Source organism: Erpetoichthys calabaricus, chromosome 11, assembly GCF_900747795.2.
Source record: "Erpetoichthys calabaricus chromosome 11, fErpCal1.3, whole genome shotgun sequence".
NCBI lineage: Eukaryota > Metazoa > Chordata > Cladistia > Polypteriformes > Polypteridae > Erpetoichthys > Erpetoichthys calabaricus.
In genome coordinates this window covers 135,026,032-135,051,464 of record NC_041404.2, presented here as the reverse complement: position 1 = coordinate 135,051,464, position 25,433 = coordinate 135,026,032, and the positions used below count along the sequence as shown (strand labels likewise).

The following is a 25,433-nucleotide window of genomic DNA, read 5'->3' as shown; positions in this document are numbered from 1 at the left end:
TAAGAACCCAATGTAGCCAGGAGTAACCATGGCATGACGGCCATGCAGACTGGGCAGAACAGAAGAGTGGCGTAGTCGGCAGGACTTGCACACAACTCTAATAACAGCTCAATACAGCCTTTTGGGATCTTGCTGAAAACGGCGTGGATGAGCAGTGGCGTAGTCGGCAGGATTGACACACAAGGGCCCAAGACTACTCAAGTGAAAACAGACGATACTTGAATGTTAATGCCATCCAGGATCGAAGATCCTCCTGAAGAGGGCCGTGTAGGCCAAGAATAACAACGCAGTGGTGTAGTCGGCAGGATTGACACAGCAGAACTGGAGGACTCTACTGAATATAAGAAATTCACGTCCAATAAATCCCGATGAGATCTTCTGAAAGAAGGAAGTGCAGGCAGAGCAGAGGCGTAGTCGGCAGGATTGGGCAACGAGGGCTTCTTGGTCTAATAAGAATCCGATAAAGACAGACCCCCGGCGTCTTTATCTCTTATTTTGTTTATTCTTTCTCCAGTCATCTTGGACTTTGTCCAGTGTAACGTTGGTCCATAAATTACGGGCGGCTTTCAATGACATCGACGTTTTTCTAGATGGCCACGTGAGTTTCATGCTGGGTTCAGTGCCGAGGGTGCTCAAGCCTAGGAGACCAAAGATACAATAAAGACGCAGAACCCAAACCAGATATGTGGGTAGACTGTAACTGTGCCAACTGCCAGTCAGAGCGGAAGAGTAGGGCAAGGGGCCGCTGGGGGCCTCACACAGACCCTCAAAACCTCTGCCAGCTAAAGTGGAGACAAAGGCCAGTGGGGTCAAATCACTGAGCCAAATGGACCCGAGAGAAGGTGCCAGGGCAATCCCGCCATCGCCTGACAGGTAGAAAGGTCTCAGGGCAGACCCTCGTCCATGCCCATGCCCTAAAAAAAGAGAAAAGCTGAGCCCAGATCCACCACACGATGGCCACCAGCTGTGAAATCTTCGCTTTAATGCACCGGAGGACACGCGACATTGAAAAGGGAAGGACCAGCGGGTCCTGTTGGCAGACTCTGCCCACTGGCTGCCCGGTATGGAGTTTGGTCCACATGCCCACGAAGGTGAACTCTGACCCTGCAGTCACCATTGTCCCTGTGGGCACGGCTTTGGTTTTCAGTAAGAGGCCACAAACTGGGGCATTGATGGACTAACCTGGGTTGGCATTGACTGGTGCCACACATGGGTAGTTTTGGTTTGGTTTTTTAAAGCATTGGGTCCTGGAAAGGCACTAAACAAAGACAGAGCAGAACAGGGACATCGGCCTGGTCTCCATGTGGACACCCAGCCGGACTGAAGAGGGCATTGTATGCCAGGAAGAGAACAGCAGCTCTTGAAGAGCTGACTGGACTGAGAGGTGGGCACACTTGGTGGAGACAAGAGATCAAAGCTGACGGAACTGGCACAGTCAGAAGGATTCAAGCATGAGGGTGGAGGAGCCCACCACCATCTGCAGACACCAGAAAATGGGCAGAGCCAAGGCATGCCACCATTACAGTGCCTCCCTGAGGCCAATCTGGGGATCACATGCCCGGAGTGTCAGCATGACCTGAATGGGCAGACTTGCACTCCCAGACCCGGGTTCAAGTGCACACCGGCGTGGCTCCTTGCTGCTTTAGCCAATGAGGTTCCATTCCTCAAAGCACAATCATGCCACTAATGCTGAGAAACACCAGCTTGGCACTCGTGCCATCCTCTAAACATCCCCTCTGAATTTCAACTCAAAGGGTCCTGGGAAGCCTTCAGTGATACTGCCTACTAGTGGCACAACTTGGCACTGCAGCTCCAGTTAAGAGTAGGACGCCAGAGGTGGTGCTATAAAGCACCAATGTGCCCCCGTGCCAGTCTTTACATAGTGCCTTTCACAGCGGGTACTTCACAGCTACACGAGTCTGTTAGAGCAGAGTGCATGCGAGTCAGTCAATTGTTATATAGTGCCTTTCATGATCAGCAGGTCATTTTTACCAGCATTTGTCACTGCCAGGTTTGGAGCCCGCATCCTGCCCACAAAAACAAAGCCCCCCGCATGCCAATTTACCCACAAACCTACTGAGCCTTTCATGAATTCTGTCCTCAGGGAGGTTGATAAAAAACAGCACAAGGGACACCGAGGGGACACAGCGACAGCTCAGAGCTGGCAAACAATCAGACAGCAGCCATGCGCCACTCGTATCTCCCCGGGCCAGTTCATGGGTGCCCGGTACCAGCACCGTGAGAGGCACTATAACACGCTGGAGACATCCAGGGCTCCCAAGCTCAAGGTGGACGGAGGGTCTCAGTCTCTACAGGGATAACGAAGCCCAGGGGACAACGGGCCAGGCAGTGCTGAAGGCCACAGTCACAGCTCAATGCCGAGGGGGACATGTTGGGGTCTTGGGCGGGAGCGGGGGATTGAGGGTCCAACTTGTTTGGTTTTTTTAGTCCCAATGGCTGTCGAAGGGGCCATCGGCCACCGGTGCAGCAGCTCATGGTCCAACGCTCCACCAGCTGGGTCCCCAGTCACTTGGAATGCAGAATGGAAGGCCGCCTAGGACCACCCAACATGCCGCTGCCCCTCATGGCCACCTGGCGTGGACGCTGGGAGTCTCTGCACTGGAGATCCGCTTTCTGGGACGGCACCCCCCTCAGGGCTTGTGCTTAAAGTGAGCCTCCACTGAAACGAAAGACAAGCAGCGGTCAGGCTCATATAGTGCCTTTCACAGCACTGATGTTGAAAATGAGCCCATAGTGGACACCCCCAAGCCCAGGGGCACTGGGGGCTGTGAAAGGCGCTATATAAAATGACCCACCTGCGTACTCCTGGGGGAGCATCGGCCTGTTGATGGCCTTCTGGAACGCCTCGATCCACAGGTGCTGCTCGAATTCCGTCTCACAGGTGAACAGGAACTTCCTGTCGGGCGTCACAATGGTGATGCCATGCTGCCAGTGGTAGCCTTGGGTCGACGGCGGGAGCCCCGGCAGGACCAAGTAATGGTTCTCTTTGCTTCCGATGAACACTTCGCCTCGGGCGTAGGCATCCTGGAACAGAGGGCACAGCCAGCAGTCACATGTACTGATGGCACCCTTGGGACCTGCCCGCTTTCACTCAATTGGCACGTCAAAACACCCGGAAGAGGGGCGCTGAGACGGCTGGGCACCCACCCATTCTACAGCAGCATGAAAGTCACAATATTGTGATACCACAAATGAATGAGAGGAGCCCCTGCCACAGGGTGCCCACGCTGCCACTCTTACCAAGGGGTCCTTAAAGTACATGAGCCTCCTGTCGTCCATGGTGAACCACCGCTTCTTAAAGCCTTCGGTGTGCTGCAAAACAAAACCCACGGGCATCATTAGCATAGACTGGGCACCTTTGGGGGCAATGCCAGGCACCCACGTCCCCAGGCGCCTGCTAAGCCTAAAGGCTCCTTTACTGATGATGTCATTAGGACCCCCATAACCACTTGGACGTGGAACCTTGGGGTCTTTTCTGGGTAATTTGAAGTGAATTATTGAACATGCAGGAGGAACAGTTCTGTGGTCCAGACCATGTGGCATGTGCCCGGTGTGCCACAACGACACCAGATAAGAGGATGTAAATGTGCCAGAGGAACACAAACTCAATCAAAATGGGAGATCGTGGCGGAAAAGCAAAACAAAAACAGGAAGGAGAAGAAGGAAGAAGACGACGACAAGACGGACGAGGGGCACAGCGAGTCACCCAGCGAGTCACCCACCTTCGGGCCCGTCTTCTCCATGTAGCCCTCCTTCACGTAGTTCCTCGTCAGCTTTGGCACCAGCTAAACAGAGGGGGGACAAAGCGCATGTCAGCCATCTTTACAGGTGTGGAGGCCAGCGGCACGTCAACCCCCACCCCCCCATGTTGAGGACCAGCGTCACGCTGCAATGACAGCCACCTGACACAAGGGCGGCGCCACAGACTCCGCCCTTCCATCTGCAAGTCACTCGAGTCTCTGTCATTGGCTTTTAATGCCCCCCTTCTTTTGGCATTAAACCTCAACTGTCCCACTCACTTAGCCCACCCTAAGATGAGGTCGGCCTGCAAACGAAGCCCCTGAATGGGTGGGAGGAGAAGGGAAGAGCGTAATGAGCATGGAGCGCCCCCTAGTGCCCCCCGTGTAAACCAGAACGCGGACGAGGGGCAGAACACTTACGTCCACATCACTCGCTCCCGGGAAGGCCACCTGGAGATAGTGGAAGCGGGCTGCTCGGATGGCATTGAACCAGTCGACGATCTCCTAGGAGACAAGAACGTGGTCAGGTGAGAGACGGGCACACGGACCAATCATCTGCTCCTGATGAACACTGGCACAGCCTACAGGGCACGGGGGTTTGGCTAGTCAGGTCATCACCTTGTGCCCACTACTGTCCAGACAGGCTCACCCTGACTCTAACCCTGTGTGCCAGCGCTCATCTTCACTTTGTCACACGACTTCATGAAATGACCCAGAGAGCAGCCTGAAGCAGGGGGGCCGGCGGTCACTTGAGTCAATATGCAGGAATGGCCACCGAGGGAGGCGGGCACTGAGCATTCAGAGGATGGAAAAAACTGCTGGCATCATAAATGTGAGCAAGTGCAAAGTGCCACTGGGACTGAATCAGGGCGTGCAGATGGCACTGCCTGGCAGACCCTTTACCGACTGACCTAACACTCCAGCTCCACATTCACTCCCAGAGGTGGGTCCCAGGAATTCCCCCCCCCTTTGTCCAATTCGTTCAGAAGGAGACAACCTTGTGCAAGGCGCTATATTTGGCCTGTTGTGCTGCTGTATTTGGAACAGAAGATGGTGGTCTCTGGGGACAATGGTGGCTTCATCTGTGCAGCATCATGTCAAGGCAGAGTGTGATGTTAGGGGTCACTCCTTATCTCTGAACAATCCGCTGGCACTGCAAGTAAATTACAGGGGGCATGACCCAGCATCTTGGGTTCAAACCCCCTGACTGATGGGCTGGTGCCCGGTCCTGCACCCAGAACTGCCAGGGTTGGCTCCAGCACCCACGAGCCTGAATTGGAGGAGACCGACTTGAGAACAGTGAAGTGACAGAGAATGCCAAAGAGGTGCCAGGACACAGAGGGTCCGCACTGGCGTGCCCCTTACCTTGCCGTCGTCGTGGTACACAAAGATGTTCCTGGTGCTGTTGTCCTTCAGGTAAGTGACCTGCAGCCCATTGGGGTTCCCAATCTTCACCGGCTGGAAGGTGGCATTGAGGCACTCGATCTTCATGACAGCCTTGGGCTCTCTTGCCTACAGAGAACACGGAGAACTTCATGAGAGGGCGGGCAGGTGGGCATGAAGCCCAAGGACAGGCCCGAGTGTCCAGTCGCCCAGGCCTGCATGGACGGCCACCCCGTTTCCCACGTCCCATATGGGCTTATGGTAGACACCGTGTCACCCCGACACCCACCCACTCGCATGTCTGCCCTCCTCCTTTAAAGGGCATCCTTAGACCTTGTGCCACCGACTGACATCAATCACACAGCTAAAATGACCACCGCTGGTCAGCACTGACCTGATCAAAAAGCCAACCAGCTCAGAGTGGACGCTCACAAAATGCCCACTCGGTGCCCAACTCAAGCGCAAACCCCAGAACATGAGACAAGTCGGCCGCCCCTATTAGTCACGTCTACAGTGCCTGTCGCTGCCAGCTGTCAGTCCCACCCACACCATGAATGCCACTCTAATAATTACTGCACCAAGCTGGGCACCACCCACTGCAGACATGTGGCCACATGTGATTTGACCCTCAAGAATGGCCAGCAGACACCTGTGCCCGTGCCAATCAGCTTGACTCCCACACTCAGCTCTGGCTGGGCAGACACAATGCTAAAGGCATCGGTATCCTAGAGTGGTGCCCACCGGCCCCCCAGATGCTCTACTCACTTCGTGCTTGTTGAAGTACTTGAGGACACCTTCTCGCTCCGACAAGATGAACTTCCTGCTCAAGAACTGCCCGTTGTCTCTGCCACGCTTCCACAGGATGCCTTCTCGGTAGCCTGCGGGGACAGCACAGTCAGGCACGCTCAGGACCCCCATGTCACCCAGCCCTCGCCCACCCACATTCAGAATCCCATCCAGATGGACAACAGGACTGAGGCCACTGCCTTGAAGGACCCTGACCATGTGCCCTACAGAAAGTGGACGGCCACCTCACCAGGCCAAGGGGCCTCCTTCAAAATGGACAGATGGCACTTGGCACATATCCTCGGGGGGGGGGGGGCACGCTACTTTGAACACACCTCATGTTTAGGGGCTGAGATTTGAACCCAGGACCGCTGCCGCCATTTATCACTTCATGTGTTTGGGGACCCGGGGGCCGAGCCTACCCAGGTTGCACACCCGGACTGAGAGCTCACCCACCATCACCGGGCACAAGGGGCAGAAACTGGCACAACTCAAGAGAAGACGGCAAAGCCACAGGGAGAGCATGCCAAGTCCACACAAATGCAGCCTTGGGCACCGAGTGGTATGCCACCCCAACAGCAGCCCATGTTTGTGTTATATAGCGCCTTAAAAAGTGTGACGCACTGCAAAGCTGGCCCCTTTAAATGCAGCACTGGGGGTCTAATGAACAACATTACAGTTATATAGCGCCTTAACTGCACAGTCCTACAAACACCAGAACAGAAATGCAATGCCCAGGGTAGCACCCACTCAGTCAACCGGTGTCACAATGTGGCCTGCAGGAACAAAGCCAATGAGTGCCCACACTGCCACCCCAACGAAAGGCAATGCCCGCAGTTTCCAGAGTCATGTGGCCCACAATGAGCACCTGCAGGTCTAAAATGCCAAGAGAGGACGCACCCGGTGGAGACCACCCAGGAAGTGCAAGTCACACAGGCAGGCAGGTGGGGCAGCTGAGACCCCCTCCGTCAGTGGTGACTCCATGGTGAGTTGCTGAGACCCCGTGATGCGGAAGTGAACACCATGGCCGGGCACCTCGTTGCCTGTCATTTGACTTTCTGTTTGGCCCTCTAAACAGATGTGCCTGCAGGTCAAGTCTGCCCACCACCGGTAAAACGCAGTGCCTACTGAGGCACTTGGGAAATCTCTCGCCGCTGGCACGGACTGCCACTTAAGTGTGCCAATGGCTCCCAGAATGCTGCTCTTCTCGTCTTTGATTTCGGTTTTCGTGTGAATTGCTAAAACTGTTTAAATGAAGATCTTTGGTCTGTGGAATTCCCAGAACACGTGGCACCCTGGTGCCAGACTGCCCTATGACACACACACGAAGCGCTGCACAGCATTGGCGATTTGGGACAAATACAGCTCACCCAGAATATTCAGGCAAGCAACTGCCACCACTTTGTGTGCTGATGGCACCCCCACCATGACAGCCACAGTGCCCTTTGTCTTCTGTTGACGGTCACCTGGCACTTCTAACAAATGACCACCATCCACTAAGCTGACCTCTTGGTTTGCGTCATTCCACCCATTCACTCTCCATATCTGGTGTCATAGGACCCTCATGACATGTGCCCACCAGAGAACTGCCACAGAAAATTCAAGGGAAGTAGCTTTATGTGCCACTTTGCTCCAAGCTAGGTAACAGCATTCACGGGGTTAAAGTCACAAGCCAGCTCAGGCACGCCATCCATCATAGACATGACAGGCAGGTCCCTGGCACTTGCCCACTCCCCCTCATCTGAATGCCATGCTCTTCACAATGCCCATCTTGTTCTAGACATGAGTGCCAGCCTCCTGCTTCTCCCAGTTGATGGAATTGTTGTGCATCCCACTTGCAGATGGCCCCTCGGCAGATGTGACAAGGTCAGCATTATGTGACAGGCGCTGCTGGTCCTCCTCGCCCTCAACACAACACGTGGGCATATTGTGCTGAACCGTGCCAGCCATCCTGCATGTGCCTCTCAGACAATCTGTGTAACTGGGAATGGGGAGGACCACCCACTCCACTGGCATACATCTACTGCTGGTGTTCCTGACAGGGTGCCATACACAATGTTACTGAATGTTGGACCCCTGGGCATTGCCCCCTTGACCACATCGATTACCCGGTCCAGCCACACACCTGAAGCCTAGTGGGCTCATCCCAGAACATCCCAGGCTTTGCCATTCTGTCATGCTGAGCCCATCAGAGCACACCAAGACCTGCCACCAGAAAGGGGTGCAATCGCATGGCTGCCACAGGGAGCTGGCACAGACTGCAAGAGTGCCATGCCAAGAGCTTCATCTTAAATGCACCAGAGTGTGGTGAAGGAGACCAGAAGGCAGTGCGCCCCCAAGTGTCTTGGCCACACATGTCATCTTCAGCACTGCCACCAAGTGAAGGTGGGCTGCTGTTGTGACAGTTTGCATCTCTTAAAACTTTCTAATAACCCAGAAATGAAGAGAGACTGGCAGGGCACTGGACTGGCGCCACCTCCTGGCAACTGAATGAACGGCTAATGAGAGATGTGGGTGATACCAGGAGAGACAAATGCCACTACGTCTGTGGCGCTATCAAAGAGGAGGGTCCCAGCTTGGAGGGGTGGCAGCAGCAGGTGTGCATATTTATAGGTGGGCACTGCCAGGGGTCTCACCCAAAGCTAGAAGAGGATCAGACATACCTGCAGAGTATGGCTCCTGCCGCTCTGTGTAAATGAACTCCTTCCTGGCATAGCGTGCCCGAATCCACTGCTCCTTCAGCACCCTGAAAAAACAAGCGAGGACCCGAGTTCAAGGATGGGACCACCATAAAGGTAAAGCAGAGCCAAGACCCCCCGTCGGTAGGAAGGCAGAGGTGCAAGCGGTGGGTCGTCTGGTGACACTCACTGCCAAACACACAGAGGACACAGAAACAAGAGCAGGGCGAGGGTCACCTGCATTGGGCCAAGCTATATAGCGCCTAGCTAATGCCATCTACACCTCAACACAGAATTAAAGAGGCGGCCAACCCCCCCAATCCCCCCAGTAACTCAACTCTGTGGGACCAGTAAGCCAGTGTTGTGAAAAAGCCCAATTCTGAGTGCACCTGAGGGAGCAAACTCTTTCCTTTGTGTCGAGCACATTTGTTATTTATTCAAATTACCCAACACCCTCTGGCACGGTGTGAAAAAATAAGTGCCCCCCCCCCCCCCCCCAAACATCCTAACTGGCCACACTGCCTCTCTAAGTCATCGTCTGCTTTTCACGCCGCTGAGGAGGAACTTCAGCCCTGTCTTCGCTTTAATTCCCAGACATTGAGAATGGCCTGCCAGGCCATGCCAGTCCCAACTGGTAATCTGGCATCTCCTCAGCCTTTTAAATGCAGACCTGCTTTAGCGCTTTGGACCACCGTCTGCTGCCTGTCCAAACGCTTCTGCTCACCGATGGATGACCAGACTTCCCATGAAGAATTTTCAGAATTCAAGCAGAATTCCTGGTGCATTCAATCCCAGCAACACCACCACGCTGGACCACTGGAATGAGGGGATTCCAGTATGACTTGTGGGGGCATGACTGGACCCACTTCTGTCTCATCTGCCCACCCTGACTTGTCGACTGTTGGCGAGTCCTTCTGATTGTGGACTCGTCCACATGGACCTCCTGGGCAGGAGAAGCTGCCAACTGTTTAGGGTCTTCCTGGTGGTTTTCTGCTGCCCTCTTGCATTCACGCTGGCAGGGTTATCCATCTTGGACTGATGGGTATCAGTCATGGGATTTTGTGATCTCCTCTGACGTGGCATTGTGTGCTTATTGCCACTTTGTGCTGGCAGCATTCAACTGGGGGCTATTACTTGGTGTTTGTTCATTTGGTAAATGGCAAATGTCATATATACAGGAGCTACCTGGGCACTAAGGTGCCCTTCCTCTGAGATGGTATTTTAGTTGAAGACCTCAAAACAATTAGCATGAGAACCTGAGGAAATCACACGGGGGCAACCACTATAAAGCCTTCAACAAGACCACCCTGGGGTGGGTCAGGTGCCCAGAAAGGTGCTTGAAATGGAAGGCACAGAAGGCAGTAGGGAGTCTGTGCATCAGGATTTAGGGGGACAGATGAGGGCACAGAAAAAGGATGGGGGGTGCAGCCCAGCCACCCAAGGGTCAAAAATGGCAGACAGAGGGGCTGGGCACCACCTGGCACAGACAAGATAGACATACGATGGCAGGGAAGAAAATGTGAGCGTCATTATCTGAGACTCCACCCGAAGAGTAAGCGGTGCCAGTCACTTACTGGCAGTCAGAGGCTGTCGGTCGGTAGTAGAAAGGTGGCACCTTCTGCTCGTACTTGGCCTTCGCAGCATCGTTTCCAGTGGAGCCGATGAACTTGGGGACAAAAGAAACAAAAACAAGAGACAAGGTGCCATCAGTCAGCGTTTCATCATCCAGTGCCCTGATGCTACCCAGGGCTCACCTAGACAAAAGCACTTCTTGGGCTCGGACAAGGCCTCATCAGACCAGTGCAGACTGGCACAAGTGGTGAAGGATTTTAAATCTACAAAGGCTCCCCACAGCGCCCCCTGCTGCTTACCTCCACCTCCACGGGCTCCCAGGCGTCCAGCTGCACCGACTTGACCTTGCTGATCTGCGAGATGCCGCGGTGGATCCCAGTGCAGGTGGCACAGATGAACACGCCGAGCGTGAAGGACGCCCAGTCCGGATCTGGAAGAGCAAACGGGACACCCTGACAGGGTTCTGCCAGTGCCACATCTCCAGCAAGTCCCACCCCGTCCCCCCCAGTTAGGTGCAGGTCAGAGGGGAGGGCGTGGTCAGATGTGGCCCCACCCCCCCCTTCTCTCCCTCAGTCTCGATTCATAAAGTGCCCAGGAGTCACCCGGGTCCCCGGCGTCGACAGGGGGCAGCACCCTGCGTGTGACAACTACCTGACACCCCTTACCTGAGGTCATCCTCTGTGTGTTGTAAAATGGCCAAGGCAGACGTCCAAATGAAAGGCGCCATATAACACGACGCACTCCGAGACCCGACTTTAACCAAAAGGCTGCACCATGTGCACAGCAAAGGTGTCAAAAGGGACGCTCGGGGACAAAAAAAATCAGCCACTGACAAGAGCACAAAATAAAGATAAAACGAACTCAAAGTGCAAAAGGATCTGCGCCCCCCCCCCCCCACGCAGCCCCCCCAGCAGGCCCACAAGCTCACCAAGGCCTCCGACTGGCGACTTCTGCTTGCTAAAAATAGGCAAAGGCGGAGAAGAGGAGGGGCGCAGAGGAAACCACAAGGCGCTCGAGTCACACGGCCGGCCCCCCGGACCACTAACAGTGAGGCAGCAGTTGCCCAAACGTCTGAGCTCAGCCGGACGTGTAACATGCTTTAAGATGAAAGGCGCCATATAAAGGGAGGGCCAAAGCTAAGTGCCCCTGGAGAGCCAGCGGGGGGCACAACTCCCAATTTACTACTGGGGAGCCAGCAGGGGGTTCATCCCCCCATTTTAAAACAGAGGGGGTCAACAGGTGTGCAGCTCCTTATTTATTACACAAGGCCCTGGCACCTGGAACACAAGGGGCAGTGGGCACACGGGCACTCAAGTCAGCCGCTAAACACAACACCCCGGTGACTTGTGATGACCGTTAGTCTCTCGGGGGGGCAATCAGCTGCCATCTTGTGTATCTGCCCTTGGACCCCTCAGCCTAGTCAGAGCACTCGTCCTTCCCTTCTGCCATAATGACTTACAGATGGCACGCAGTCAACCCGGCACTGTCCATGGTGCCAATACCTGGCTGCGCCCACCTAACTGAAGTTGTGACACTGCACTGGTGACACGGTGGTCTCCTAGGGGTAGGGCTGCCTAATAATCTGCTGCTTTAAGATTCTGGCTGCTTGCCTTCTTATCCTTGCTGCCATGGCCATTGAAGTGGGCTGACAACAAGGATGACAAGACCGCCATTCACCCAGTGAGGAGGTGACAATGCCACCTCTAAAGCCCGTTGCACCCGTGCGCCAATCAGCAGCCCACTGCAGCCTAAAGCACCAGTGTGGTGGTCACAGCTACTCTGAGACAAGAAAAGTCAGCCAAGGAAACGCCGCCCACCTCATACCTTTTCTCATACATGCGGTGTTGCCCGCCTGATCTAAGATGCCCAAAAATAGACAAAAAAGTGAAAGACACCACCACAAGCGCACAGAGGACCCTCCACCAGCTTGTGCACCGTAAGTGGTGAAAGTCGCCCATCCGCACAAATGGCACCGTAAGGTGAGGCCAATGGACTTACTGGTGCATTTTAACAAAGTCTGGGATGGCACAGAATGGCCATCTGACTGAGGTATTTAAAAAGGTAGTGCTGCCATCTGGTGGCCAGCTGTCACTACTTGTGTGCCACAGGCAGCCCCAGTCTGATCAGGTATGGACAGCAGGGGGCTAACTTGGGGGGTGGGGAGGGTGAGTGGACCAAGTGGGGTAAACGTCAGGGCTTTGGCCGAGTAACGGATGCAACTTTACCCAACTCTTACCCGCTCACGTTCTTAATTTGTCCCTTTCTTGCATTTCTATGCCAACCCCAGAAGTCACTAGGGGGCACACACATACCATCAGTGCGCAGAGGCCTACCAACCACCTTAGTCAAGGCTGTGCCACTCACTCTACTAGTGCCCGAGCTTCGGCTAAAGTGGTGCCCGCATTGATGTGCCACATTCTGAGGCTTTCACGAGTTTCAGCTGGTCATTAAGCACTGCCCTGTCCAGACTGGTCACCCTGGCACAGACCTCCCTTCTTGTTGTATGGATCAGCAAGCACAGTGCAGGCCAAGAGCCCTTGGGTAAACCTGTGGACCCCCCCAGCAATGGGCACAGTGCCCAACAGAACACCAAAAAATGTGAAGGGTGGTCAAGCCAAGACTGGCGGCCCCTGCAGGATAAAATCTTCACTGCACAGACCAGAAATCAAGTGCAGGATTTCATCGTCACTGGTGCCCCCTGCAGGCATTCCCAGCAGCCAAGAGTGCAACAATGGGGTCTCTCCAGGGGTCCCACTGTGGCTCCCCTTAAACAAAGGTGGTCATTCACTTGAGACCCTTGGCCATGGCTGGTCATCAGCTTCACCTCTCTTGGCCCACATGGGTGGCGCTGGTCACTGTGCCATTAGACTGGCTAACGCCACCCTAAGCCAACCTTTAGGGCAGTTGAGTCGGCCAGCACCAAGGACCGGAGTGTGTGAGGGCACGCTGATCCACCATGGCCTTTTAAAATGAGAGGGGCAGCTCAGGGCCACAGGGGAGCACCCACTGATGATAAGGGACCACCACATGGACTTCAGGTGGTTGACCTCATCCTTCACAGCACCCACTACCACAAGGCTGAGCCAGTAATGGCAGGACGAGACCCACAAACACAAAAGGCTCTTTGCTTCAGATTGTGTGATGCCATCAGCTCACTGGACCCCCAAACTGGCAGCATGCCACAGTCCTCAAACCCAACAGTCAACGTTCCAGGCTGCTCAGCATGCCCCCTAGTGGCAGTGACGTGAGTGACAGTATGGTAGTCCACAGCCCCTCGTTTGGACAGTCTGCTCAGCTTAACCTCAAAAGGAGGACAAGAGAGAGAGAGAGAGAGAGACAAATGCGGGCGAGGGGGCACAGGATTCACGCGAGTCAAACACAAGCCTGGAGGGAAACTCATGCCAATGGATGCCCGGCCTGCTTCAGCACACACACAGTCAATGGGAAGTGAATTTGGTTAAACCAGGGGGGCTGAAGTGGATGGGAGAACACAGAGGGAGCCACAGGCAAAACTGGCAAACTAGGTGCCACCCAGGCACAGAAAACTGCTTCTGAGATGTGCCACTGCCACACTTTGAGCTCATCGGGTCAGTTGTGCCACCCTAATAGCCAGAGCCCTCCTATTGAAGGAGACAAAAGTGCCAGTTTAGAAATTAATTGTTAAGGACAGGGGAGACTTCACAAGGGCTGAGTGCCATCTTCATGACGGGCATCCACTCTGCCAGGCAGTATAGGTGAAGAAATGGCTTGAGCCATCGTGCCAGTTAAGCTGCCAGCCTAAACTGCAAAGCGAGTACCTATCTGTAACATTGTGTCTTATGGCATACTGGGCACAAATGGCCCGTGTGAAGGTGCAGTCACTCTGTGAAAGGCGCTACATACGTCAGTCAGTCCGTCAGTCAGCTGGAAACCCAAAACAAATGGTGCTGGAGACCCAGAACTGGACAGATGAGCAGATGTCCAGTGGGGGGCACAGAGCAGCCACCCGTTGATGGCGCCTTTGGGGGGGCAGCCAGGTCAGCACTGGACTCTAAACTACGGCAGGTGGGAAAGGTCAGAGGGTCTTAAGATGAAAGGCGCTATATCACAATAAATCAGGTTTCATGTACAAGGTCTGGGAACGGCCATGAGGGGGCGCACTCACACACCTGCCTGCACCCGCCAGGCTGCCCACTCAAAGTCCATTCTTGGCTGGACGGATCAGAAACTGTGGATTTGGGTGGGGGTGCGGACCACCTACATGGCGCTGATTGGGGTCACCAGTGAAAATCAGCACAGACCTGGCGAGTCAGGGTAGCCCACAAGTGTGTCAAGTGTGCCTGTCAGATCCTTTCAGTCAGACCACCCGCAAAATCCGAAGTCACGAGGTGACTTGAGGGACCCCAAAACGCACGTCACTGGCTGCGGCTCGCATTCACTTCCTGATGTCCTAAAATAAGCCTTGGCTGCGTGTCACTGAAGCGCATTTGGTGACATCGAGAGCTGTGTCACAAGAAACATGTGTGAAGCTTCTGGAAGGTGCCCACTATCTGCAACATCTTCAAGGACTTCTCGTGGTGTGCAGTGACCGGTGACGTCCAAGCAGCCCGTGTCCTCTCTGAGCTCTTCTCTAGAGGTTTATCTTTACGCTGGCCCAAGGACCCCAGAGTCACTCTGACCTCAGTGCGCCCCCCACAGCATGCCCCCTTGACCCTTAGATGCCCTCCAGACAGCCTCACTCAAGTGACTTTGAGATGAAGGTCAGATGCCGGTCAGGGTGAAGCCCCTCGACACGAGCGTGGAACATTTGAGGGGTCCGAGCTCAACGAGCGTCTGATGTCTGAAAAGGTGCCCTGCCCTGGCACTATGCTGTGCCAGTCTGAGATATGACAGCCCATAATACTGCAGAGCATGCAGCAGTGCCATGGGCGACACCCACCTTCTGCTCAGCCATGCTCCTCACACACAGCAGGTCGCCCCCTGGTGTCTAAAACGTTACCCGCAGAAGGGCATCCCAGAGCTCCAGCCCAGCCCAGGGTGCCTCGTCTCTGCGTTTAATTAAGGAATCGCCAGGCATGTCTGGTGTCTTCTCCAGGTGGCCTTTAATATTTATAGGGGGGCATCCAGTGTGCCCAAGAGGAGCTCCTCCTCTGAGGTCTCCATCATGGCCAGTAGTGCCCACAATCTCCTTCTTCTGGTCAGTGCCCAACATTTATGATGGCAGGCATTAACTGATGGGCAGGCGCCAATGAAACAAACACCAGGACTCCGTGGCAGCACCCCCTACAGGACGCCCTGGGACAGGGGTCCATGACAGGCACCTTCTGGTCGAGGCTGCTTCCAAACCCAGAAGACACTGGTGACCCCCCCCCCCCCAATACCCAGCGGGCACTCCATCAGTCAGATGACCATTGCCCTCAGTGACTGTCACACTCTGGTCCGTCCACGACTCCAATCAGGATGGACATCCACTCCACCCACTCTGCCCCTCCAGGGGTCACCAGACATGGCAGCAGTCGCCGCAAAGTGGCCCCCTCGTCCCCCTGGTGTCCCACCTACAGAGAAGAAGTGAGGACGAGGCTGGGATTGCCTGTTCCTGCCCACTGGTGCCCAGGCCCACCTTAGAAATGCCACCACACCGTTTGCTTTACCCACATGGCTCCTGCTGCCATTCCTGTGGGCTTACACTGACCCCCCTGGTCCGGCTTTGTGTTTTTGGGAGATTTGTGCCCCTGGTGTGGTTGCTCTTCCTGGACTGGGCACTGGGCACACATGAACTGGAATCATCAATTTTCTTTTATTATCATCGCCCCATTGATCTTTTTCAACCTGCTGAATACAACGCAGGACAAGGTGCCACCAGGCACATACTGGGCACAGTAACTTGGGCGGCGCCCATTTACAGAGTCAAAAAGCTGCATGGAAGAGTACAGCTACAGGGACTGGCCAGGTTTAAACCCACACGCCCAGAGTTGTGGGGCAGCAGTGCCAACCACCACCCCACTTCATAGGACACCCTCAAGAAGCAGACGCTGGTGACTTGGCACATGTGCGGGTGACAGGGCGTGGAGTCCAAACACTCTGCCTGGCGACGGCGGCCTACACAAACGTGGAGGTTTTGGCTGCCAGCTCAAGGTGTGGTGGCCCTAATTAGGAGGGCCGGGCACCGCAACATTTCTGTTCAAAGGTCTCATTGTTTCTGCTGCGTTAAACGGGCGTTGGCACGAAGGCCGGGCGAGTCAGGCTGTTCTTACTTGTCCTAGTGCCTTTGGCAGCGACATTGATATGGGGCACACGGTAGGCTTGTGCTTTTTGGCTCTGCCCAGGCTGGCACCAGAGGGGCACCACTGCTTGTGTTTTAGCTTCAGCTTAAGTCAGAAGTCTCAACTCAGGTCTCAGAAATGAGCCCACCCAGAGGGCAAAGGGCACCAAGATCAGTTCCAGCCAACCCGGACTGGGGTGCCATCTGCTCCCCGAATCTCCATTTTTAAACACTGTGACCATGCCAAGGCGGGAGCCAGATGGATCCACATGGCGACATACTGAACAGAGCTGGTGCCACGTCCAATGGGTCATTCATCAGACCGCGGGCACCCTGAGCCTCATCGCCTTCATCAAGTCATGCCTGCCACAAGGCGCTCGACCCCCTCCAGATCGTGGGCACCACTGGTTTGATGATGTCACGGATATTTTAAGCCTCCTTATTTGATGACACGCCTGCCCCAGGAAACGCCACAGCATGGAGGTTTAATTATGGAAAGAAAAGTTCAATAGAGGCGCGCCAACGGGCACAACGAGCACCCCAAAGCGCAGAACTCGAGTCCACGGCGGGCAGGCCCCCCTCCGACCTCGCCTATTTGTGTTGCCGTCAGCTTTGGGCCGCAGCCACGAAAGACAAGAAAGATGCCAACTGCAGAGAAAGGCGGGCAACAGGATGACCTAATGTACCGACGGGACCCCTGAAGGAGCACTTGAAAATGGGGGCATCTCCTACTACAGTCTCGGTATCCAACAGCGTGCGCCTTGAACCTGCACATCACACTCGGACCCCCACAGGTCCACTCCGGAGCCCCCCTCTTATTTAATGTCATAAACATGGCCATCGTCGCCACGAACTCCTCCTCTTTATTTAATCTACCAATGCAGCAAAAACTAAGAAGCAGCCAGGGGTCTGAGCCGGGTGGGCAACTCCCTGTTACAGTGGGACGGGGGCGTCAGCGCCAATTCAGACCACCCGTGAACTTGACTGCATCTTCATCCACAGCCCACCCTTCCTAGACAGAGCCGTCCACCTGTTTAGGGGGGCACACGCAGCACAGTCCCCTTACTGCCACGACCCCCAGACAAAAGAAAAGCTCCGAGTGAGTCAGCCGGCCGCCCGCCCGCCCGCAGAATGAGGTCACTTCTTGCCGAGCGCTACGTCGTCCCAGGGCGCCCCCTACAGTCTGCCTTCGGGCACTGCAGCCCTCCTCCTCTGCAGAATGCACGACTCCGTGTTTGGACCCTCGCCTTCCACAAGGAGGTCGCCCCCGCCCTCATCCCCATCGCGCCGAGTCCGAGCTCTTGAACCCTGCGGCTGTTATGCCCATCCCGGCTCCCCTCCCAGCGTTTGAGGCCGAGCCGAGACCCCTTGCCTGCCAGCCAGTCGAGCGCACAGAATGGCCTCGCTTCACCTTGACGGGCACTCGACACAGACGGACGGACGGACGGACGTACCTGGCGCCCCGCAGTCCGCGCACGTATCGTTGCCGGGTCTCCGCTGCAGCTCCAGTAACGCGCGCCGCGTCCTCTCTTTGTCCTGAGCCATGGCAGGTGCGCGTGGTGGCTCGGCAAACCGGTCCTGTGGCTCCGTGAGGCTCCGTGTGCTGTAAGAGAGCGGAGCCTGCGCCTCCTGCTACCGTCCCTGCGAGTGCCGCAGCCCTGCCCGGCTCCTCCGCGTGCTCAGCCGAGGCAGAAGCGCGACCTCCGGCGGCAGAGCTGCTGCTTCTTCAGCCTTCGAGGCGACACAAGCAGGAAGGAAAAACAAAAAAAAAAAAAAAGCAACTGAGCGCAACGCGACAGGACAGGACAGGGGCGACAGCCAGGTAAGGCTGACGGCGCGGGTGACGTTAGCGCATGCAGGGCTGGGAAGGACTGCGGGCGCTGACGTCACCGAGGGACCGGCCGCTCGACCCTGGACTGGACCAAAGGTCTCTGATCGCAGTGCGAGGTGGGGCGGCACACGGAGCGAATCAGTAAAAAGCGCAGGCTCGTGGCGCAGACGGGACACTGGGCTCACCCCGGACAGGACATGTGCACCAGCGAGCATGCGCAGTGCCGTGGGTCACAGCTACAGATGACGGATGGATTGACAGATCGATGAACAGACAGACAGCACTTGATGTGGCACCAGGGAGAAGTTCAGCAAATAAATCAAATGATCCTATTGTGACAAACAACAAACCCCGCCTTAAAATACACTCCAGAGGATGGGCACCCCCCCCCCCTCCCGCTTCTTAAAAGGCCTGCCGTAGGCGACGAGCTGCGCAAAGACACGGGTTCAAAGACGGTGAAGTGCTTTGTCTGATATGTGTGTGTGTGTGTGGGGGGGGGGGGGGGGGGGGGGCATTTAGTGTCGCGATGGGGTGCCTCTTACTTCTACTATAAAGTGTCCATTCAGCGCCTTTCTACGGTCCCTTTGCAGTCCTCCGTTTCCCACTGTCCAGTACACCACTTTGGGGTCCGCTGTGGGTCATTCCTACCCTGTGACCCCCTTATGATAAGAGGGTCACACAATGAAGCTCCACACACACACACGATCCCCCAGGAGGCGCCCCAGCAGGTGATCTCACACACCCTCCCATCTGTCCTGCCTGTCTATGCCAGTCTCACAGGGGAAGCCCACCATCCCCCCCAGTAGTGCCCTCTCTGCCCTCCATGGGCCGTTTTGGGGTGGTGGAGGTATTCCAGTGGGATTTTGCTGTTGGCTCAGGATACCTTTTTTTTGGGGGGGGGCACCTCCTGCAGTTAGTGAGGATGAACACATGGCACAGCAGGAATTCCGACTTCAACAGCAGTTTGGTAACAGGGTGGACTGTGCCAGCTCCAGCACCCACGCTGTGCTCGATTCGATTGTTTATTTTGTATAGCGCCTTTCAGCGAGTGCAGCTTGGGACGAGTCCTCAGGTGAAGTGCGAGTACAAAGTTGACAAACGGGCACACAGAATGAACCACTAAAGCAAGAACGGAGAGCCTAGGCTGCCAGTCTGAAGTGGGCAAAAGCAGGCCCAGGATTGTTTACAAGCCCACGGTAGTTGTACCCACTGATGATGGCACCGGAGGGCGGGCAGCGGGTTAATTTGCACATACAAGTGCACTGCGTACACACGACAATAAGGTCCTCTTCGTGCCCACACAAGTGAAATTTCTTTCATTCTGCCGCTTTGCTGGATTTCTGGTGAATGTGGAGATGCCACCCTCTCTCTCCTAAACGCCCTTCTTGCCACCCTGGGCAGACCAAGTGACAGCTGGGGTGTTAAACAGGATGACCAAGCCAAGATGGCCGTCATGCCAGCATCATGCATTTCACAAGTGGTCCCGACGCGTTGTTGAAATACTTCCAGAGATGAGCCAAAGTCCAGAAGCTGGTGGGCAACGGAGAAATATGAGGGGGTGACGCACACGAGAGAAACAAAGTGACGTCCATCAGGAATGGGCCAGGGGACATCAGCCAGAGCTCCACACGTCACCATGGCCTGCAAGCCCACCCGGCTGAGGAAACTCTGGCCTGCCATCTAAGCCTGTGAAAAAGTGTTTGCCCCTTCCTGCTCTCCTCGGGTTTTGCCCACAGTCACCAGTCGTGACAGGTTGGCACCCAGTAGGCATGAGGAGTTGAGAGACTGGCCCGTGTGCTACCCACTGTTCTCAGGCAAGTGCCTCGTGGGCACACCCACAAGAATGGGTGCCAAGCACTGACCCTCTCGCCAAGGGAAGCGCATTTAAACGGCCAAGATGAAGTGTGGCACAAAGGTGGGGCCATCGCCCAAGTCCACAGTAGACAGAAGGCAGGCGGTGAGAACGTGGCAAACGTGCCAGGCAGGACACCCCGATCAAGACGGGGGCTGCCACGGGGTCTTTGCCTTTTACTGTTTTTTTGCCAGCCCCTTGTCCGCGTCTTTCATATTCTTCATCAATTTGCCTCACCGCCTTTCTCCTCAGCCTCTCAACTACTTGGGGACAAAACATAAAAAGTTAAGACGAGGAAAACAAAATGGAGGACACTGAAGACTAACAAGAGGAGGAGAGCAGAACTGTCAGACGAAAGCCAGGCGTCCCGGCTGTAACCCGCTCCTCTGCCTTTAATTTCTACGCAGGACTGTGAATGTGTCCCTCCTTTACTGGGAGGTGCTGCTCTGTGGTGACGTTTTATTGACGGGCGCCGCTTTGCTCGATCTATGCCCATGTGCCACGTCGTTCTTAAGGAGCCTCTGCCTACCCTGGCACTCGCCGTCTGAACCCAAACTACATGACGACTCCAGCTGAAGGTCTGCTCATCTGCTCAGAGCTGTTACGGGGGTACTGGGTAGTATTACGCTGGCAGACCACCAGGCCTGGTAACATTTCATCACACGAGGAACGGCCTCCAGACTGGAAACCAGTCAGTGTACCCCCATTATAAAAAACACCACAAGGCGGGCTGACATCCAAGTGATCAACGTGGACCTCGGTGTGAACGCATGCAGTGCGCCATCTGTTGGAATCGATCGTGGAATAACACGCATTGCAGGCGTCATTCCAGCCGATGGCGCATCATTCTTTACTGTGCGCCATCGGCTGGAATGACAGGGACACCACAATCAGATGGACACACAGACACTTTGCCCGTTCTTTAAGGTGGACGTGACCGGGCCCATCCAAGGAACTCCACGCCAGCAACACGGCAGCTGTGTTTCCATAAGGGGGGCTTGAGAGCAAATTAAAACAAGTGGGGGTCCAAGACACAATGTGGAGATGCGGTTAAAACTGGCTTAAACACGGGAAGCAAAGGGTTATGGGAGAGAAACTACTCCACGGTGGGGTCAGAGAATTGGCATCGGTGGTCTTGATACGAACAGAAACAACAGGCTGGTTAAGTTGGCAGCGGGGTAGGGGCTGGCGGACCCACCTTGACAGCATGGACGTCGTTTCACAAGGCTTTGCTCTTAACGTGTTTGCCCAGCGGACATTAAAATGAAAACATTAAGGAGGCTCTCAATCTCACACCTCCATCCGTCTGCTGCTCCAAGGAAGCTGGAGCCCACCCTAGCAAGTACAGTGTGCCAGGCAGGGTGCCAGTCCATCAAAGGTGGACACACACACACTGGGGTCAATTCAGCATCACCGGTCCATCTAACCTGCGTATCTTTGGGCCATACGAGGGGTCCGAGCAGCCAGGGGAGACCCCCGCGAACACGGGTCACACATCTCCTTACAAGTCCATTATAACCACTGAGCCCTTCTGCTGCTTACTGTATATGCCTGCCGCTCTCTCATTTATGGTGGCATATTACACGCGTGTGTGTGTGTGTGTGTGCTCTGAATTTAACACACCAGCGAGGCCTCATCTCGAGTCCTTGGTGCACCTTTGGTCGGTTAATTTAAAAAAACAGACACAGCAGCTGTAGAGAAAGTCCCGAGACGAGCGAGCAGCCCGAGTCCAAGATCGCAAGGAAGCAAGACGGGAGCAAAGGGACCTTATCGGCTGAAGCAGAAGGACAAGTGTCAGTGTGTGTGTCATTCCAGCAGATGGCACATCACTAACATTAACAGTGCTCTCACAAGTCCCACACAAAATGGCATGTGTCATTCCAACAGGTGGCGCACATCTTTGCACCAATGTATTTTATTACTTGTACCATCTGTTGGAAGGACAAAGGCAATCCATTTTATTACTGCATGCATCACAGGTACATTCGAGTAGGTGACACTCTGTAAATGTCCACTCTGGTTACTTTGATTCAACCCGTCTATGAGGTGACATATTTGAAATGTTTAAAACTGCGCTGGGAATGAGCACATTGGATTCCAGCTGTGACTTTCAACCCAATTCTTTAACAAGACGCAGTTGAAACTTATTAACTTTAAACTTCACACAAACATTCGGACATTTTTCTTCACACAGCGAACCAGAGCCACGTAGAATGAGTCACCAAACGGTGTGGTGGACAGCAGGACTTCAGGGACCACCTAAACTCGACTTGTAACAGTTTTAGGTGTGTGACGCTCGACAAGAAGCGGTGTCGGGCTGAATGTCCTCATCTCCTCCCCTGAGGGTCTTTGCTCAAACCCCCAAGCTTTAGCGACCCCGGCCCAAATGGCAGACACACGTCATGAGCACTTTGATTTGTTTGACAGATTTCCACATGGCGAGTTTCACCAGCGTGCCCACGGACAGTTAGAACAGAGCTGGAGGCTTCAAGCCTGGCCCTGGGCTCCCGTCCTAAAATGCACGTACCTCACACTGAAGCTCCTTCCTCCACCGAAGCCCCCCGGGGCCATTCTGCCGGTTCAACACGCCACTCGTTCTAGCGGGCGTCCATCGATCCTCTCGGCAGTCGCCAAGTCAGGCCTGAAGAAATTCGACTAGCCTCGGGAGCGCGCCGTTCCCACAGTGCACTGCAGTAGTGCGCGCGCCGCCTGGTCTCCGTCATGTCGACTGCAATGAACTTTAGCACAAAAACATTCAAACCGCGTCCGCCGGATAAAGGCTCTTTCCCGTTAGATCACTTCGGTGAGTTTCACGGAGTCGTGTCTGCGGCATTAGGCTGTTTTCACGTCGCTTTTGCCAGACGAACGCGGGTTGCTCGAGCCCGATGTCCTCCTTCTCAACCTCCTGCTGCGGGGGGACTCCCGCCAGTAACGTGCGCGTCTGTTTGCAGTCCGTGCTGGTGGAGCGGCTCGCCTTTAAGGTTCCTCCTTAGGAGGCTGCGCAGCGCCGCTTGTTTTCGGTTCACAACAGAAGTGCGCGTCAAGCGGCCGCGAATCCTTCATCTGCTGAAGAGGCCCATGAGCACGTATGTAAGGAGAAACCGAGAGCAGCCGTAGGTTGCGGCGATAGCCCACCAGACTTGCTCGAAGGTCGGCGCCGGGGCCATGGCGGGGTGGTTAGTGACGTGACGACGAGGCAGTAAGCTGCAGGTGGGAGCGACACTGAGAGGCCAAGTCCGTGCGCGACGGTCATTTTGGTAACCCTTAGCATGTTGGACTATTTGGCTGCCACGGTGACCGTACGTGGCTGGCTCCGAGAGGGGTTACCAGTGTAAGTAAGGCGCCTGATCGTGGCTCGTGCTCATCTCCTGTACCTTTGCGTTGGCGTGTCGTCAGCTACGTGCTAAAGATGCTCGCGTCTGTTCATAATGTCGCACCTGCGCCCCCCGCCCCCGTTTTTCTTATCAGACCACTTGTCTTGTCGCACTAAGCGGAGTTCAGTTTCTGACTTTGCAGGTTTGACTCCAGCAGATCCCCGTGTCCCTGTAGTTAGGATATACAGTAGCGGGTTTGCTGTTTCTATAGGCGCCCCTGCCGCTGGCTTTGAAGCTTCTCTTTTCCATGACGGAGTGCCCGCTTATATTACGGCTGACTGAACTCTGGTCCATCCAGCTTGCCAGCACCGTTACAATAACCAGAAGCACTTGTTAGTGTGTCCGTGATTACAGAGAACGCCAACATCTCGCGTGGTGCGCCCCCTGGTGTCTCTGCTAAGTAAATCCTTACGTACTCACCGGAGGGAGCCCTTGGTGTCCAACGGGCGGAGTGAACTGGGCTCAAGCCGTTCGTCGTTTGTGTGCCTCGTGTCCGTTGCTCTCCGTCTCGTTAGCAGACGTACGGCTAACCGTGTGACTCAACATGTCGCTGCAGGAGAATGTAAAGACTTCAAGGACCAGTTCATGAGGTGTCTCCGGGAGAATCACTTCGACAGCGGCGCCTGCCGACAGGACTCCAAGGCGTACCTGGAATGCCGGATGGAAAGGTCTGGAATGCTTTCTTGTTTGTCCGTTCACACCCACGTCACTCGCAGACCCCTCGGCGTGGCCCGTTGGTGCACTGCAGGGTCCTTGTGCTTTCCAGGCGTGTTGGTGGCTAAAGACCGCCAAGGTGCCACTTTCACCAGCAGGTCCACAAAGGAGAGCTAACTGGACACACAACAGCCGCGTCAGTGGTGGGCTCAGCTTTAAGTAAGGTGACGGACGGGGGGGGGGGGGGGGGGGGGGGGCTAGACTAGACACGCTCCTGCTGGGCCCCCTTTCCTCTTCTCCCAGTACTTGCTTGGGTTTCCTCATCCCGGCCAGTGGTGGGTTTTGAGGTCAACCCTGAGGGAGTGAAGGATTCCAGCGAATGAACACAGTTGGTCTTCATTTCCTTTTCTTGACACCCAGACTGTAATGTTTGGGACAGTACGGTGGCGCAGCAGTTCACATTCATCCAGGGAGCCGCCATTTGGGTGACGTCTCCAGTAAGGGGAGCCGGAGAGACGTCCGTTTTAAAGGGAACCTCCGGGGAGTGAGATCTTGAAGACCCCGTCGTTTTAGGGTATTTGTTGGGTATCACTGCACACGCATGCCCCCCCCCCGACGCCCTGTGCTCCATTTTTGACTGCACCTTGTTGGGATTTCATGTGTGGTCATCTGCCCATTTACAGCAAAAGGGGGGGGGGGGGGGGGTGTTGGGTTGGTTTGTTCAACAGCAGCAGGGAGCCAACCCGCACCATTATCACGGGGTCCATTTGTTTTGTGATTGGAGCAGAGACGGGTGACGTCACCTGCTCAGGGTCACACAGCGGTGCCATTTGAACCTGCCACCCCAGGGTCTGGACCGCCAGGCTGATGCTGAGCCCAGGACCGCGTCAATGTAGGCAGGGCTTGTGGTGAAGACCCCTCACTTCTCAAGTGAGACCACTAACATGGCGCGTTTTTTTTTTCCTTTGCAGACAGCTGATGGCCAAAGAACCGCTGGAGAAGTTAGGATTTAAAGACCTCGGGGCCCAGAAGAGTCCGGGACCACACGAGACGACGGCTCCCTAGCCTGCGCTCTTGTACCTTCTGTAAAGTATTCCCTCATGTTGAGGTAGCGGACCCCCTCGCCTGTTTTGCTGCATGATGTCAATAAAGGTTTCCTTGCGTGAGGACACTTTGGTGGGCTGCTGAGGTCCCCTTCATTCTGCAGCACTTGTGCCAACCACACTGCCAGCTCCACTTACAGCCACACTTGGCACCGGGTTTGTGGCAAGCGCCTGTGGGGTCTGGGAAACTACCCCTCA

General features: G+C 55.2%; 2 protein-coding genes across 2 annotated transcripts; one reads left to right on the top strand and one right to left on the bottom strand.

Annotated features, from left to right (window-relative positions):
- Positions 1-965: 965 nt before the first annotated feature.
- Positions 966-18,456, bottom strand: LOC114660943 (arf-GAP with dual PH domain-containing protein 1). Its single transcript, XM_028813974.2, has 11 exons — positions 17,876-18,456; positions 10,480-10,610; positions 10,183-10,274; positions 8,594-8,676; positions 5,910-6,022; positions 5,127-5,273; positions 4,182-4,265; positions 3,744-3,806; positions 3,262-3,333; positions 2,817-3,045; positions 966-2,680 (listed from the first exon to the last, which is right to left on the bottom strand). The coding sequence occupies exons 1-11, from the start codon at positions 17,964-17,966 to the stop codon at positions 2,652-2,654; spliced, it is 1,134 nt and encodes a 377-aa protein (XP_028669807.1). The 5' UTR covers positions 17,967-18,456; the 3' UTR covers positions 966-2,651.
- A 4,302-nt stretch (positions 18,457-22,758) lies between these two features.
- LOC114660948 (cytochrome c oxidase assembly protein COX19) lies at positions 22,759-25,306 on the top strand. The gene is made up of 3 exons (XM_028813978.2): positions 22,759-22,907; positions 24,035-24,146; positions 25,104-25,306. Exons 1-3 carry the CDS (start codon positions 22,826-22,828, stop codon positions 25,195-25,197), a joined length of 288 nt encoding a protein of 95 aa, XP_028669811.1. The 5' UTR covers positions 22,759-22,825; the 3' UTR covers positions 25,198-25,306.
- Positions 25,307-25,433: the final 127 nt, after the last annotated feature.

Coding starts and splice junctions, on each gene's coding strand:
- LOC114660943 (XM_028813974.2), bottom strand. CDS start 17,966: ATGGCTCAGGACAAAGAGAGGACGCGGCGCGCGTTACTGGAGCTGCAG. Junction 3,807..4,181: donor CGGGAGCGAGTGATGTGGAC/GTAAGTGTTCTG, acceptor CCCTCTGTTTAG/CTGGTGCCAAAGCTGACGAG. Junction 2,681..2,816: donor GCTCCCCCAGGAGTACGCAG/GTGGGTCATTTT, acceptor CTTTCGTTTCAG/TGGAGGCTCACTTTAAGCAC.
- LOC114660948 (XM_028813978.2), top strand. CDS start 22,826: ATGTCGACTGCAATGAACTTTAGCACAAAAACATTCAAACCGCGTCCG. Junction 22,908..24,034: donor TTTCCCGTTAGATCACTTCG/GTGAGTTTCACG, acceptor ATGTCGCTGCAG/GAGAATGTAAAGACTTCAAG. Junction 24,147..25,103: donor CTGGAATGCCGGATGGAAAG/GTCTGGAATGCT, acceptor TTTCCTTTGCAG/ACAGCTGATGGCCAAAGAAC.